Raw genomic sequence first — 17,355 nt, 5'->3', positions numbered from 1 at the left:
AAATCTAAAATAGAAAAATTTTTCAAAATTTTTTTCAAAAATGTTAATTTTGGGATAAGAAAAATTATGAAACATTTCAATTTTTTAACTAAAAACAAGTTATGAAAAATTTCAAATTTTGGGTTAAAAAAAAGTTTTAGCAAAATATCGAAAAATCGATAATTAAAAAAATTTTTTTTTTCTACTTGTAAAATATTTTTTTTATCAGAGTAAATCTAAAATAGAAAATTTTTTTTTAATTTTTTGAAAAATTTCAATTTTAGAGTAAAAAAAAAATATGAAAAACGTCAGTTGTTGGATTAAAAAAAAAACTATGAAAAAATATCAAAAAATTAATTACTTTTAAAAAATGTGAAATTAAACAATTACCTGCGATTCTTATATATTTTAAAACTTTTTTCAGTGAAAATATGTGAACTAAGCTGAATTTAGAAAAGAATAATATTTTTTTTCCAAAATTCAAATTTTTGAAAGAAAAACCCTTCTCTGAGATTATTATTGTTATTATTATTATTATTATTAAATTTTTAATTTTTAAATGTCAACTTTTCATGTTTTTTATTAATTTAAATTTTCGCGCCTAAGAACTACAAGATGGCAAGAGAAATAATAATAATCAACAAGATGACAAATATAGTAATAATATTTATAATGATAATATTATACTCCTGGAAATTTTTACGGTCAAAACAGACCTGCGTACGCCTGTTTTAACCGTACTTATTCTCCGATACCGTCTTGTACGGTCAAAACAGACTCGATTTTTAGCGGCATATTAGACTTCAAAGAGTTGGGACATTTTTACGGTCAAAACGGGACTCGAATTTTGACTCGGGCACCTAAAATTTCAAAGAGCTACTGCGAACAAAAAAAAAAGTAATCATTATTAATCATTTTTTACCTTTTTAACAGCGAACCTTATGAAAAATCAGAGCTTTTGCTGTATATTTTTTGAACAACTGAAAAAATTTGCAAAAAACTGCAACGCTCATATCTTTAAAACTATTTTATATTTTTTAATAAAAATGTATGTCAATATTGTATGATGTACACTTAATAGAATAAATAAATTACAATTCTGATATTTCTTTATTGTTCCGGTCAGATGCCGAAAATCACTCATTTTTTCGGCCGTCACAGTGACTATCCCTCTTAATTAACCCGTGAAAAAATATTCTGATCAGGCTTGATATGAGCTGATAAGGCCATATAAAAATTTTTGATATGTTCATATCTGGCCTGATATGATCTGATGTCCACATTTAATTTTTGATATGGCCTGATATGAAAATTGGCCATATCAGGCCTGATCAAGCCTTATCAATTTGATATGTCTATATCAAACTTGATATGCTCATATCTACTTTCACATTATTTTTTAATAGGTCCTGATATACCCTGATATAACCTGATAAAGTTATATATACTTTGATAAACTTGAAAAAAAAAAATCCCTGATCAGGGTTGATATAACTTGATATGGATTCATATAGTTTGATATACTCATAGCCTTACCAGCACATAAGTAGTCTTATGTACTCATATAAAGGCATACCCGTGTAAAAAAAACTATATATCATTATATATGATTCATATCTAACTATATAGAAGCATATGTAATTCATTTATAATTATATAGATGTATATATAATTCATATACAATTATATATGAATCATATAGAATTCTATATAATTTTTTTTACTCCAGTGGGTATTTTGTGATTACCATAAAAAATTATCTTTTTCTATCTAAAAGTCTGTTACTCCAATGATTAACAATCTTTTAATATATAGTATTTTTCGGATGAAATAATAGGAACTTAAAAAAAAATTTAATTTCACAAAAATTATTAGTTTTGTCAAGTTCAAAAATTGTTAGCCAGGCCCTCTAGCAATATATAGTTCCATATACTAAACAAATAATTCCATCAAAATTTAAGCTTTCAATTCTGATTTTACCTCGATTATTTTTTTAATTTCAAAGAAATTATAAATTCTAAAGCAACGAAGTACCTTAACAATATATCGTAGAATCATTTTTGCGATTTCATGTATACATAGATAATTTCATAAATCTACATATAGATACCATTATTATATATAAATATTGACAATTAATAATTAATAAATTAGATAAAAAATTTTGTTCATTACGAATCGATCATGTATACGATTTGCATTACTTGTAGTTATAATAAACTTTGTTACCAAGTAAGTCTCTTAGGTGAACGGGTAGTGAATTAGTCTTTCAAGCGGTAGGTCCACGGTTCAGTTCCTACTCGCGCCGACTTTTTTTTCCTATGGAAATAATTATATATAATTATACCTAATTATACCTAATTATACATAATTATATAGGGCCGTTTTTCATTTATAATTATGTAATATAATGATACATAATTTTTTTTTTCCCGGGCGGGTACATAGTCTGATATACTTATATCAAGGCATATATAGTCTGATATGGCCAATTTCCATATCAGGCCTGATATGGTTTATATCAGGCCTGATATAGTCTGATCAGAAAATTTTTTCACGGGAACTGATCAGTTACTTCTCAATTTATGAAAATTATTGATTTTTATATCAGAAAGTTAAAAATTATTAAAATATGTTACTCAAAACAGGTTTTAAAATTTCTGATCTATCAATTTGATAAAACTTACGACAATCTGCGTTTGAAAATTGTGTTGAATGTAGAATATTATAAAAATCAGTTGATTTTTTTGTACAACAATTGTGAAATTTTGTGAACCATTTTTTCAAATTGATCAGTTAAAAAACTCATAAATCTGATCCTAATAAGTTGTGACGTTCTAAACATATTCTAGTTTAATTACACCCGAAAATGTCAAAATGTATTGTAAACGTTTTGAATCTTTGAAAAGTTTCAATAGATAAAGTGGATAACTTAAACAATTGAATTCTTTGAAAACAGAAAAAGGACAATTTGATTATTTAATAAATTATATTTTATCTCATTATCAACAATGATGACGTCTCTACTTGATAATATCCATGTTGAATGTCCTTGACCTTTATGTGATAATTAAACGGTTGTCAATTACATTATTATTTTGTGCGTTAACATTATTTTGGATTTACATTGAATACAAAACTCAAACGATTAAAAATTCACTCAAAAAATAGTAATAAACTATTATTTTTTTATATTCATTTTTGACGAAATTTTTCAAGTATTTTTTTGTTAAAGTAACTCATTTTTTTTTTAAATTACTATGCAACAATTTATGGTGTGATAAAAGATTATTTTTTAAAAATTTCTGTTCTTGAGAATTTTTTATATTTATAGTTCTCGAATTGAGGTATGTAATGATTATCAAGTGGGTGGTTAAAAATAAACGGCCTATAATCCGGTTACTTTTCTAAAGAGTATTCGATTAATTTAAATATAGGCTTCATTGTGAATAACTTATTGTAAAACGTCATTGTCACCACTTACAAAATAATGTCGTCACCACATTCGACGTCAGAATTCATCTGTTTTCTGTCTTGATATACCTTCTGTTATTTCTTCTCTTCAATGCATTTACCAATGACATATGACAGGTTTCTCTGTGCGTCATAGACTATTTGTATGTTGAATATATTGAGATATCTTGTTTTTAATCACTAAAAATAATAAAAAATACGAAAATTCGGGGTATTTTTTATGATAAAGTTTAGTATACTTTTCGATATTCAATTGTTTAACTATATACGTCTATAGAAATGTTAAGATTCTATGAATTTTTTACATTAATCTAAAATATCAATTGATATGATACCAAAGAAATAATTAAATTTTATGATATAATATTGGTATGAATAAATGAAAATTTCTAAAATTTTGAAAAATTGTTCAATTATGATAACATGGTACTGAATTTTAATTTATTGCAGTTTAATTTAAATTTAATTTTTATAAAATTTATGAATTTTAATGAAAAACTGAGTCGAACGTATGAAGCTAATAACCCTACTAAAATTAAACATTTCCAGGATTTTCTTTGAACATGAGTAACAAAAAAATGTTTGCTTTTTTAGCTTAAGAATTTATTGATATGACTATTATAAGCAAACATATCGAATAGTTTTATTTGAATTAAATAAAAACTATTTTAATAAATATTCATCTAATTTTTTAGACAAGAAAATTTTCTTAATAAAAAAGGATAATTTTTTTCTTAGCAGGGTTCAAAATTGGTTCTCTTAAATTAAATTAATATTTCTTATCAGTTGTGTGATATCCCAGATAGCAAAATGACGTATTAAGTTATTCCGAATGAGCTCAGATTTCTGATTTGGACGTCAGAGTCTACGTCTAAAAGACGTCTTTAAGACCTTCTGAAGAGGTCGAATGCGCCGCTTATTGTAGACTTTAAGAACTCATCAAAACGAGCTCTTAAAGAGCTCTTTTTTCTGAACTCGCACAAATGAATGATTTTTTATCTCTATACGCTATTATAATGATAACAATAATAAGAACACAACAAAAATAATATTAATAATAATAATAATAATAATAATAATAATAATAATAATAATAAAAGTAAATTATGAAAAATAATTCAGAGTTTCATGAAGCATCGATGCTGATTTCGAATGTTTATTATTTTAGTTAGACCTAATATTGTCGGTTTAAAGAGAGAAAGTGAAAATCGCAATTGCCCTAACTAAGATTCGAACCCTAGTCGCGCGCGTGCTAGATTGATACCTAACCCCCTACGCTGTTCAAACGATATGTCGTTGCACATCTCATTATTCTTATAAGCTAAGTTTATATAGTGATGAAATGTTGCGATCATTGTCTATATTATTTATTCTATTTGATACTGTGTATCGATAGAGAAAAAGTAACTTTTACGAATATTTATATACTAAAAAATATTCAAAAGTCTACCTGTAATATTTTTTTAAATAGTCTATATAAATTTTGTTTACTTTTCACAATATAAAATCTAATAGATAAATTAATGAATATTAAAAATTCAACAATAATTAATAAGTATATAGTTATAAGATATCGTTAAATTCGAATAAAATGTTTAAAATTGATACATGCAAAGTACTCCTTAAATGTAGAAAGTTCACATAATTTTTTCAGATTAGAATCCAATTTTATTATTTTATCTAAATTAGTTTGATTACGAACCAGATTTTAACATTATTGCCAATTACTTCATAATATAATTTAAAATTTTTGAAAAATTTAATTAACCTGGATTAAGAGAAATGAGTTAACCTATGCCAATTGTATATCTATATATTAATCTATTCAAATTGTTTTAAATCATTTAATTCGAATTATTTTTAATCATTTTCAAATTAATTTCTCAATCAGGAAAGTAATAAATGAAAAATGAATAAGATTTTGACAGCTTTATATTAAAAAGAAATTTGTGTTTTTGTTTATAATGTCTATAAGCTCATTATACGCAACTCAAAAAGAAGTCCAAAAAAGGGACTCAGTTAGATGTCAGAAAATTGACTCCAAACTTATGAGTTCATTAAGAGCTCTTAGTTCTGACCTCGTAAAAAAGAGCTCCTTAAGACGTCACATTAGGACTTCTATAAGAAGTTTTTTAAAAGACTTCATACTGAAATCTTTCTGACTTGGATGCTGACTGGGATAATAACTACTTGTATATTTATTGAGATTTTCCTACAAACATTCGAGTTAACAACGAAACCAAAATACATAATTTCACCTATAAGTTTTGAAAAATCGAGTTTTTCTGCATGCGCAATTTTAAATCAACTAAAAAATTATTCAAAAAAATCAATCAATCGACAAGGATCAAATAAAAATGGTGTAATTTAATCAAAGAAAAAATAATTTTTACGCAATAAATTTAATTTTTTATTACATCAATAAATTTTAAAAAGTAATTAATAGCCAACATAGAAAAACATTTTCAACATTCATATTCATTTAAAGTTAAAATACTCATAATTTTTTGTAATGAATAAAAATTTCGAAAAAAATTTTTGTTTAAAATAAAATTTTTGAGGGTTATATTAAGTGCTATCAGTTGTCAATATAGGAGTCATTTTTTTGATCAATTAAATAGTTGCGTATGCAAGTGGTTTTGCGGCGTATGCATACGGAAGTGCACTGTAGGGACTGTAGGGACTGTAGGGACTGTAGGCACTGTAGGTCAAAGGTGCAGAATATGGTATCGGCGCAGAGTATGCAGTGTATGCCGGTAGTGCGCTTAGGTACCCAGGTGCTGCAGAAGCGAAAGCAAGGATGGCGGCAAATAAGAACTGAAACAACGTTTTTCATATTAGATGACGAACAAATGCATCGAACTTAATAAAATAAGTATATAATTGTATGAGAATAACGTTAAAAAATATAAACAATTTATTTAAACTTACCAGCTTGAACATCTTGAGGGTTTGTAAACTTTGTTCTATTGATTCAAGAACGAGTAATGCTAAAGTATGATTTTCTCATCTTTATATAGTTCAGTAGACAAAGAGTAGGATCAGAGACCTCGCCCGGCGGTATTACATTCGTTTTGATTTTTTTAACACAATAAACACTCTCGGCCAATGAACGATGATGCTCGCAAAAAAGCTTGTATATAGTATACCTACTTTTATAAAGGTAGGAGAAATAGGAGAAGGGCTTGAGTGCCGATTCCAAGGACATGGGATCCAGGCGTGGTCAGACTTGTTTGTTTTTAGGATTTACTCGATTTTAAACGGAAATCATTGAAACTATAACGTGGAAAATTTTGTTTAAGAAACTTGCAAAGTTGTTTTACTCACTTTTTTTATTTATATATTTTTATACTTTTTATGATTATGCATGATTGCGGAGATTGATACAAATGATCATCAAATGTACCAGTCTTTCTTTACTGGTCGATTTTATTCCGAACACTTGGGTATTTTGATAAATCGTAAAAAATAATCTCCAATGAAACTTGATTCTTTGAGTAAGTATAAAATATCAGGGTGAAATAATTCCTTAAATTAAGAAATTGGAATTGCACCTTTTAAAAAACGAAATTTAATACTTAATAGGTGTGATCCATTTATTGCTATACGGATAAAAATTCATTTAATTTAAAATTTTAAGAAAATTATTTTGAAGAATTTGTTTGTTTTTAATCATATAGAAAAAATCTTTAGTCAAGTAAAATTTACTTGGTTCAAGTTTAAAATTTTCTCTTTTGAATTAAGTCAATTTTTTTCAATGTTTTTTTTACTCTTTTTTTATGGATTAACTTTAAAAACAATTTCCTTTTAGCCTCAGAATGTGAAATATGATATTATTATCTTAAATTTTAAGCTCATTACCGTAAGACATAGATGGTTTCAGGTGTGGTGTAATTGATTTTATGTTAAAATTTTAAACATTGACAGTATAAAGATTACATGATGAATAGTGTTCAATTTTTTAACTTTAATTGAAACATTTCATTCCATGTTGCGTTAAATTACAATAATTCCGTAAAATTACATAACTGCGTGCGTACCGATATACATTACAAGCGTTTAAAGAAATTTAATACACCAAAATTTTTTAGTGTTTCTCAGGTATTTTTAGTTTTATGAAAAAAAAAAAAAAAAATAAATTAACAAGAACTCAACGTATCCTTCATGTCTAACAATAACTTTTTAATGTAAATTTAAAAATTTGATATTGGAAAAATATAAATAAAAAAAAATGTATTAATGTTCAGTATGGTTACCGTGACATTCAATGTAAATTATTATTCATAGAATTATCAGTAAATTTTATTCAAAGATCAATCATGAAATGCAACGAAACTTTTATATACGCCGCAGGTTTGTGTTATTATTTTAAATTGAACGCAATGAATTTTTTATTTGATTTTTATGCATTGTTTAAATTGTCAATTACGTCTTGTTTGTATATCATGCCGAAAATACGGTCATTTATACGGCAAAATCATTATACAATATGAGTTAAAAGTATTCATTTATACATAATTAACTGAAACCTACCAATTACAGGAGTATATTTAAATAAAATGGGTTTTTAAGTACTTGAAATGATCAATTTGAATGCTAATGATTAATGATAATAATAATGAACCTTGATATTCGATCATCAAAATAAGTAGCATTATCTGAATCTAAGAGTGTGCAAAGTGCGTCATCCAATTAAAAGTAAAAGGTAATACCTACGAAGTAAACTGCGCTATAGAGAACTGGTTAGCTACCTACTGAATGTCCAGCATATGTGTACTTATACTTAGTGAACTTGAACTTGAGGTACTTGCACGTATGTATAGAGTAGTAGAGAAAGTTGAGTATTAAGTATAAAGAACCCAACCAAGGTCCAAGCAGTCCTTCATCTAGAGTCATTGACCGCGCGTACTTACCGAGCACCCTCTCAGAAAATTACATGCTTCTTCTTCTATCTACTTCTTTCTTAATCAAAGCCGCAGTTACCGCAGATTTCCATAATTACATAAATATTTGTCGCACCTTTTTTTGCTTATTTTTAAATTTAAATTTCCTCCAGCAAAAATAATACTTTAGTTTTTCAACAGTTGTATACTGTTAAAGAAATTAATTTTACTCGAGAGAAAAAATCTTAATTAAAAAAAATTATTTTGGAAAATTTTATTATTTCTAACTCAAGTAAAATGTACTTGAATAAAAAATAACTTCTTAGTTAAAAAAATTTTTTTTTGAATCGAGTTAATTTTTTTAACAGTGTAATAATCATGGAACATTATTAACTAATACAAGGTAGATAAAAAAATTTGAGATAAATTTAAGATTGAATGGCAGTTTTATTTTTCAATTAACATATAAATTTAGAATTATGATGCAGATAGATCCAAAAAAGTATGGACTGTTTTTGAAAAATTTGATGTTGATGTGGTCCAGTTTTCAATTATATATTGATCATCTAAATATAATATTGAGCAGGGTAGGCGTAAGCTTGAGCATGGTAAGCGTAGGCTGGAGCTGCAGCGTATGCTGGAGCTGCAGCGTATGCTGGAGCTGCAGCGTATGTGAGTGGTGCAGCAGCAAGTGTGTTGTAGTTTCGGACGATTGATTGGCTACTTGATGCCACTGGAAGTGCTGCAGCATACTGGAACAATGGTGATGGTCCTGGAGCTGGAGCTGGTGCAGCGGCGGCAAAAGCCAAGATAGCAAAGAAAACACACTGTAATAGAAAATTTTTGGATTAGTTTATTCTAGATAAAAACTAAAATTTATTATCTTTTCTCATTGTTTGAGCAAAAAGTTAGAAATATAATTTTTAATATTGATAGTTAAGCATATCGATTTAGTGTATGTATCTATAGTAGTGTTATACTAATAAGTTTACCAGCTTGAACATGATTATGGAGAGGATTTGTGTTTGCGATTCGAACTATAAGCAAGTTGAAGGCTAACTGTGAAGATCCAAGTGAATCTAAAAGCTTTTATACCCCCAAGAAGCAAAGTTCTCAGGGTCATGACGTATTTTTCTCACAGAGAACCTGTCGAGCGTGACGATCAACAACCGAGAAGAGATTGTTAACCACCACTCTTTGTTCTTTATGTCATTGTTAATTCATTTAGGTACACGATATATTTTTTTTTCTTTCATGCACTTGTACGAATTATGTCTAAACTTGTATCTAATAAATTAGATCGATTACTATTATCTAATGATTATTTATTATTTTTATTTTAATTAAAATTTTTATTTGTCCTTCAGAAGTTATTTTTTTAATTATTTTTTAGACAAAGAAAATTTAATAAACAATATTTTATATTATAATAATAAGAAATAGTCCGCCAAAAATAAAAAATATGAAATTTTTATATTGTGAAAAGAAAAATTTGAATAATCAAAATAAATAATAATTCATAAATGAAAATTCTGGTTTAAAAAATATTCGCAATACACAATTATTAACTTTGGGTTAAGTATTTTTGATTATTGAATTCATCCCTTTAAAATCTTCATTAACAGTTTCTTTTTTTGTATTTTTTGTAGTATAAATAGAATAAAATTTGTATTTTCTTTGAAACGTATTTCGTTGTCTTGAAACGTAATCTTTAGACATTTCTTGAAAACTTACTTTCTTAACCCATGTGATTAAGGTTTTAAAATCTAAAGATTATGTAGATTACGTAAGTCATATGCAGATCAAGAATTCACGGATTCCGGTCCAAGTTTCATCAACATCCGTTCAATATGTTGTAAAATCTTGCATTTTGGTGTATGCAGCAGTAATTTCACAAAGATCTCGTTAAAAGTAGACAAAAAGATTTTGAAGGGTGAGACAAAATTATGCAAAACATCAAAATTATTTTGATTGATAAACAATTTTGATAGAACAGACAATTGAAGGTTATAAAAAATTATGATTATCAATGAGTAATTATTTCTTTTTACTTATATCAAAATTTTATTTGTAACTTATAAAAGTACTATAAATAAATAAATAAATAAATAAATGAATTATTTTGAATAATTCTTGAAGATTCAACACTTACACTTAAATTGCCAATTAAATAGTACGGAGATTTAGGATCATATAAGATATTCAAATGTCAATCAATTAAAATTCATTTGCAATTGGACTGATAATCTATTTTTATGAACATACAATAATGAGTTTATAAATTAATTAATGTATTAGTGAATTGATATATATATATATATATATATATATATATATATATATATATATATATATATATATATATATATATATATACAAATGAGATTAGACTTTTATTATGACAATGCATAAAATTAATAATTAATAGATCAAGAAATAAATCGGCAACGCATAAGGGATGGTTATATAATAACCCCTACATAATAAGCGATGTGTATTTCAAAATTTTTCAGCATACAAATAAAGTAATGGAATATCCCATGTCCTCACAACTTGTATAATAGATTAAATAACGAGATATAATTATATAATTTCATTATTATCGTCCATTTGTCGGATCATCCTCAGCTTTTTTGAAGATTAACACACACCAAATATGTATTTCAATAACAGGAAATTTTAATAATTCCAAGCTATATTAAATATTATTTTTTTATCGTAAATAATTTTTTTACGTAGAATTTCAACCTTTAAAAATCTACCCTGATTCTTTAATCAGTATAAATTTTTGAAATTAGTTCAAGTAAAAAAAATATTTATTATAAAACACATGAAGTGTGATGGTGGTCTTGAAATACTTAAATGTACGATTCGTTTTGAATTAAAATACTTTCACGTATTGTCTTGAATACTTACTGATTTGTGATGATTTCGAAACAATTACCGCAAAACGTACTTGATGCGTAGTGGCGGGGTTAAGTTTCAATAAGTATAAAATGGATCAATAGCTGGTGAGTTTTTAGTTCCTTTTGATTACTCGAAGAACAAACAATAAGACTTTAAAATGTTCAGCCTTATCGTAAGTCAAAGTTCCTTTGTTTTTTTCTGAATCAAAATTAATTTTTATTATTGCTGACTTATTTCTTGTTTCTTCTTTTTAGTGTATCTTATCCCTTATTGCGGCTGCTTCAGCAGGCATTGTACATCCAGCCCCATTAATAGCACCTGGAGTTCCTGCACCAATAGTTACTGCACGAAGTAGCCAAGTAATTGCAAGGAATTACAATACATTTGCGGCAGCTCCTTTGGCTTACACTGCGCCAGCTGCTCTTGCTGCACCAGCTGCTCTTGCTGCACCAGCTGCTATTGCTGCTCCAGCGGCTATTGCTGCACCAGCTGCTTTTGCTGCTCCAGCAACCCATCCATTTGCATACTCTGTACCAGCTCATCCATTTGCGTACTCTCTACCAGCTCATCCACTTGCATACACTGCACCAGCAGTCGCATCTGGACCATTAGTTTTTAAAAAGTAATGAGTTTATAATTGAATTGTTGGTATTTAAATCTTTTATACGTGTTATCTAATGAAATAAACATTTTTTAAGCATAATTATAACTTTTATTTTTTTTACTGCTATGATGTAGTAATAATAATTCATGGCATAAATCGTTGCATTGTTAACCATTGTTCTGAGTTTTCGTTCTCGGAATTTATAAAGGGGGAGTATATTATATATATATATATATATATATATATATATATATATATATATATATATATATATATATATATATATATATATATATATATATAATAAATATAATATATAAAATTCTAAATGTTTCAATGTTTTAGATGTTTGTCGAAAAAAAATTTTACTTGAAGAAAATTTTTAAATTTAAGGTCAATTTTTGACACTAAATTTTTAATTTGTTAGCTGTAATTACAGAACAGATAATTTTTTGCTGCGGGATCGTATACACTGTAAAAAATTTTTTGGACTCGGTGTAGTGTAAATTATTCGGTGTTAAAATTTTTAACACGGACGGTGTGAAAATCACACTAAGTGTAATGTTAAATTTGAACGGTGTGAATCCTAAATTTCACACCACCAAGCATGTAAATGTATTTCCTGAAAATTTCTCATTAATTAATTTGATTGTTTAGTTTCAGACTTATACGATATTAAATCATAAATATAAACATGTAGAAATAAATATTTAAAAGTATGTTTTTTTTTTTATATTATGCTATTTTACGGATTAAAATCATTCCAACGTAAATCTTAATATCATTGGAAAGTCTGCAACAAGAATATTAATATTCAAGCTGTTAAAAATTTATCTAATTATACGGTGGATTCTATATTAGAGTCTATTGATAAAAATGCGAATGTTTATAGTGCTAAATATATTTTTATATATTTTTAAAGATATAAGCTCATCCGATGTTACACTCATCAAGAATCTTCATTTAAGTACCCACATCATTTTTTCATATATTTATATATATTACATATATGTATATATGAAAAATATATCAAAATGCATGTGAGTACTCAAATGAACGCTCTTGATGAGTGTAACATCGGGATAAGCTTATATCTTTAAAAATATCAATGATTAAAAAATGACCTTGTATCTTGTGAACTATTGACATTTTTAAAGATATAAGCTCATCCCGATGTTACACTCATCAAGACCTTCCATTTAAGTACCCACATCAATTTTTCATATATTTATATATCTCTAATATATAAAATTCTCGTATTATATATATGTATATATGAAAAATATATCAAAATGCATGTAGGTACTCAAATGCAAGGTCTCGATGAGTGTAACATCAGGATGAGCTTATATCTTTAAAAATGTCAATAGTTCATAAGATACAAGGTCATTTCGTAATTATTGATATTTTTAAAGATATAAGCTCATCCCGATGTTACACCCATCAAGACCTTTCATTTGAGTACCCACATGCATTTTGCTATATTTTTCATATATACATATATATAATATATATAAATATATGAAAAATTGATGTGGGTACTCAAATGAAAGGTCTTGATGAGTGTAACATCGGGATGAGCTTATATCTTTAAAAATGTCAATCGTTCACAAGATACAAGGTCATTTCGTGATTATTGATATTTTTAAAGATATAAGCTCATCCCGATGTTACACCCATCAAGACCTTTCATTTGAGTACCCGCATGCATTTTGCTATATTTTTCATATATACCTATAGAAACGTCAATAGTTGAAAAAGTACAGTGCAATTCAACAAAAGTCATCATTTCAGAAACCAAAATTTTATTTATTTATAGTTCACAAGTCACGGCAGTCACATAGAGACTGCAAAGCTGCTAGTAATAGTTATTAAATTTTCAAAGTTATAAATAATAACACGGAATAGTGTAAAACAGTAAATTACACCGTGTTAAATTTACACGAGTGAAAATTTAACACGGAGGAAATTTTACACCGACATTTCACACTTACACGGCGGTGTAAAAGTCCCTGGGTCCAACTTTACACCGAAATTTTTTTACAGTGTACTGATAAAAAAATTCACTGAATTCAAAAGAAAAAGTCATCAACTAAGAAAGTTATTTTAAAGACTTTATGATCTTGAATTAATCAAAAAAATTCTTGATTCAAGTAAAATTTACTTAAATCAAGAAAATCTTTTAGTTTAAAAATTTTGCTGCTCAATGAAAGATTATCAAATTCCCTAAATGATTTTATTAGTTCAAGACTTTTTATTCTTACATCAAGTTAATTCTTCTATTAGTGCATAATTAAAAATTATTTTTTTTCTCATTTACAATTTATTTTTATATGAAAGTGATTATTTGCGTAATATTGAAAAATAACCTTGTTTTAGAATGATGCACTCAAAATAATATACTTATTATATTTAATAAAATACATTCTTATAATTATTTATGTACTTTTGTTGACATATGGCTTATCATCGCGGTATTTCTATGGTAAAGTTAATTTGTTATTAGAAAAATTAATTTACATGACGGAAGAATCTTTTGAAGTATAGAAATAAATATACGTTATATGAGAAAGCGATCGACCAAAAATGTTACATTATTCATGATTGTAATTAAATTGCATAATCCGAATCCATTAAGAATCAAAAGCTTCCGATTGCGAACTATTTTAAGTAACAGGTTATCGACGTCAATTCTGATCTCATAATCTTGCTTGTCTCTGCTATATGATGATACAAATTTTTTTAGTTCATGACTGTTGAATTTGCGATTAAAAAAAAAAATTACTTATGGGAATTCAAACATTTTTTCATCATTTAATTCTAATATTCAGTTCTAATAGATGTTTATTCGTTAAAGTTTATTATCATAAAAATTATCTTATAAAAAATTTAAAATTTCTTGAATTGGTTTAAAAAATTTTGAGTCTGAAAATATTAACTTGATCTTAAAAAAATCATCTAAGCTATGAAAAATGAAATACAATATTTTTTATCCAACGAGAAAGGGCAAAATGTATACGTGAATCAGTATACGATAATGAATTTCTCACTGTTTAACATCAACGTGAGCAATCATACCAAAAATATCAATCCAAAAAATCTTTTTAAGAACAATACTTAACAATGAATTGAAGAGGTCAAACTAATTCCATAAACAATGGCATAGACACAAAAATATGTGACTTGACTACATACAAGAAAAGAAGCCATTAGTTATATAACTTTCTCAAACGGCAGTAAAACATTCAAGACCAACATTTTTGAAGTCAAAATAATGTTTGTCACCAATACTTTAATCAGCGATAAGAAATTTTTATTTCGTTTATGAATATGAATATATTATTCATCTTATTCATCATTTAAGTATATTTTTTTTTTAAGTATGAATGTTTTCTTTTTAGTATAGGTTTTATAAAAATCTAACTATTTTGTATTAATTCTCATGACGCAACTTTTAAAAAATTTAGCTATATTCCGACTTAACTCGACGAGCTGAGTCAGAAAATATACATATGATTCAAAAGTTTATTTATATATTTACATATATATACAATATAACGCGGTTTGTCAGTACAAAAGCGTCTACAATTCTTAAGGGATTTTAATGAAACTCAACATACTTATTCTATGAACGATTACGAAGATGGAGTTCAAATTTGAGCTTAATCGGACAATTAGTTTAGAAATTACAGTATTTCAAAATTTTGAATATTCGCTAATTCTATGTTATTACTGATTTTTCCTCAAAGAACTTCTAAATCGTTTTAAATTAATTATTGAATTTTTTTTAAATTAATGAATTAAGTTATATATTATTATTACTATTATATTATAAAAAATAAGTTTTCTTTATTTAAGAAATCTACTTCCATTTCGGCTGTCGAATAGTCTTTTTTTATATATTTTTCAGTCCTTAATTTTCTATACAAAATTCCTCTGCACTTTTTGATCGGATTGGGGGCAGGCATCAAATACAAAAAAATTAATGTAAAATCAAATAAAAAATAATTAACAAACATTTTTTTTGAAAAATTTTTAGATTAAATAAAACTGAAATTTCTTGAATTCAACAAACTTGCATTAATGCACAAATCTTTAACTTTCTGCATCGAAATAGGTGCAAAAGATGCGTACTTTCGACCGAGGTAGAAAAAAAAATAATTTATTTACTCTCTTATATCTACAGAATCATTAAAAATCATGAATAATAATTTATTACTCACGGGTACCTTAATATTACTATTAAGTATATAGTATACGCATTGATTTTAAAGGAACGTAAAATTCAGTTTATGTATCGAATCAATTTAATTTAACTGATTTACTACTCATAAGCATAAGGTTTGAAGAAAATTATACATATTATTTCGATTGTATCTATTAATAATAAATATATACATCGATTGTTCTTATTAAAATAATACTGACTAATAATTAGTCATATAACTGATAGTATCTAAACTTTTGATTCACTATTATATAATTGATTAATTTTTGTTGATGGTAAAAATGTAAAACGTACATGAACGTGATATTAAAAGATGTTTTAAAAATGATAGTATAAAACAGCGAGTATAAGAAACCTGCGTCATCAACTGCGTAACAATTAGCTCATTCAAAATTGAATCACGTCGAAGAAGAAAGCATTCAATGAGTCTTGGTCAATATAAAAGCGAAAGATATTAAAACAATGATCATTCAAGTTTCAACTGCAGTCCAGTGAAGACGACAATAATACATAAAACTAATCAATATACTTCAATTATGATCGGAAAGATAAGTGTAGGTCCAAAAAATTTTACTCATTAATTAATCACTTGACCGTTAACATAGCTAATAATTTATCAATAATAAATTTTTATTTTTAGTTGACCTTTAACTGTGCCATTTTATTGGCTTGCGCCTGTCAAATCAGTATGGCAGGAGTGATCGCTCCGGTTGTTGCAGCACCATTAGCAGCAGCACCACTGCCAGCAGCAGCCCCTTTGGTTGGATATGCTCATGCAGTTCCTCACAATATTCCACCTCATGCATCAAGAGTTGATATCAGTACAAGAGCATTAGCCGCGCCTTACGTTGTTGCTCCTGCTGTTTCGGCACCAATAATTTCAGCACCAACAGCTCCAGTAGTTGCGGCACATCCTGGTTTCTTCGGTGCTCCATTTGCAGCCTACAGATCCGCGGCTATTTTTGGTTAAAATGTTTTACAACGTGAATTTTACCTTGCCTTGATGAATACTTGTTTATCGTTCGTAGAATGTTTTTATTATTTATTGTTGTTGACCTTTTGCTCTTGCAATGTTTTCTTCTTTTCTTTTAAGAACTTTAAATAAAATTTTTTGTCATATAAATAAATTTGTGTACATTAATAAAACTCAGTCCCATTTTATCATGCACATTAAGTTTATGATTTTACTTTACATCAATAATTGATAAAGGTGTTAAGCATATTGATAAAGAAATTAATTTGATTTAAGAGAAAAAAATCTTGATCCAAAAAAGTATAAG

At 26.8% G+C, this 17,355-nt stretch overlaps 2 protein-coding genes across 2 annotated transcripts; one reads left to right on the top strand and one right to left on the bottom strand.

Annotated features, from left to right (window-relative positions):
• Nucleotides 1–8,763: 8,763 nt before the first annotated feature.
• Nucleotides 8,764–9,423, bottom strand: LOC123268841 (cuticle protein 16.5-like). The gene is made up of 2 exons (XM_044734241.1): nt 9,329–9,423; nt 8,764–9,163 (listed from the first exon to the last, which is right to left on the bottom strand). Exons 1-2 carry the CDS (start codon nt 9,338–9,340, stop codon nt 8,903–8,905), a joined length of 273 nt encoding a protein of 90 aa, XP_044590176.1. The 5' UTR covers nt 9,341–9,423; the 3' UTR covers nt 8,764–8,902.
• A 1,921-nt stretch (nt 9,424–11,344) lies between these two features.
• LOC123269055 (cuticle protein 16.5-like) lies at nt 11,345–17,066 on the top strand. Its single transcript, XM_044734554.1, has 4 exons — nt 11,345–11,415; nt 11,498–11,866; nt 16,537–16,629; nt 16,716–17,066. Exons 1-4 carry the CDS (start codon nt 11,401–11,403, stop codon nt 17,043–17,045), a joined length of 807 nt encoding a protein of 268 aa, XP_044590489.1. The 5' UTR covers nt 11,345–11,400; the 3' UTR covers nt 17,046–17,066.
• Nucleotides 17,067–17,355: the final 289 nt, after the last annotated feature.

Source organism: Cotesia glomerata, linkage group LG7, assembly GCF_020080835.1.
Source record: "Cotesia glomerata isolate CgM1 linkage group LG7, MPM_Cglom_v2.3, whole genome shotgun sequence".
NCBI classification, from domain to species: domain Eukaryota; kingdom Metazoa; phylum Arthropoda; class Insecta; order Hymenoptera; family Braconidae; genus Cotesia; species Cotesia glomerata.
Note: the sequence above shows the minus strand (reverse complement) of the source record. Positions and strands in the feature narration are given on the sequence as shown.

Bases quoted from the DNA above. Each gene is read 5' to 3' on its own strand.
- LOC123269055 (XM_044734554.1), top strand. The intron at 11,867-16,536 runs TAATGAGTTTAT...AGATATTAAAAC, and splicing joins GACCATTAGTTTTTAAAAAG to AATGATCATTCAAGTTTCAA. The intron at 16,630-16,715 runs GTAGGTCCAAAA...TTTTATTTTTAG, and splicing joins TTATGATCGGAAAGATAAGT to TTGACCTTTAACTGTGCCAT.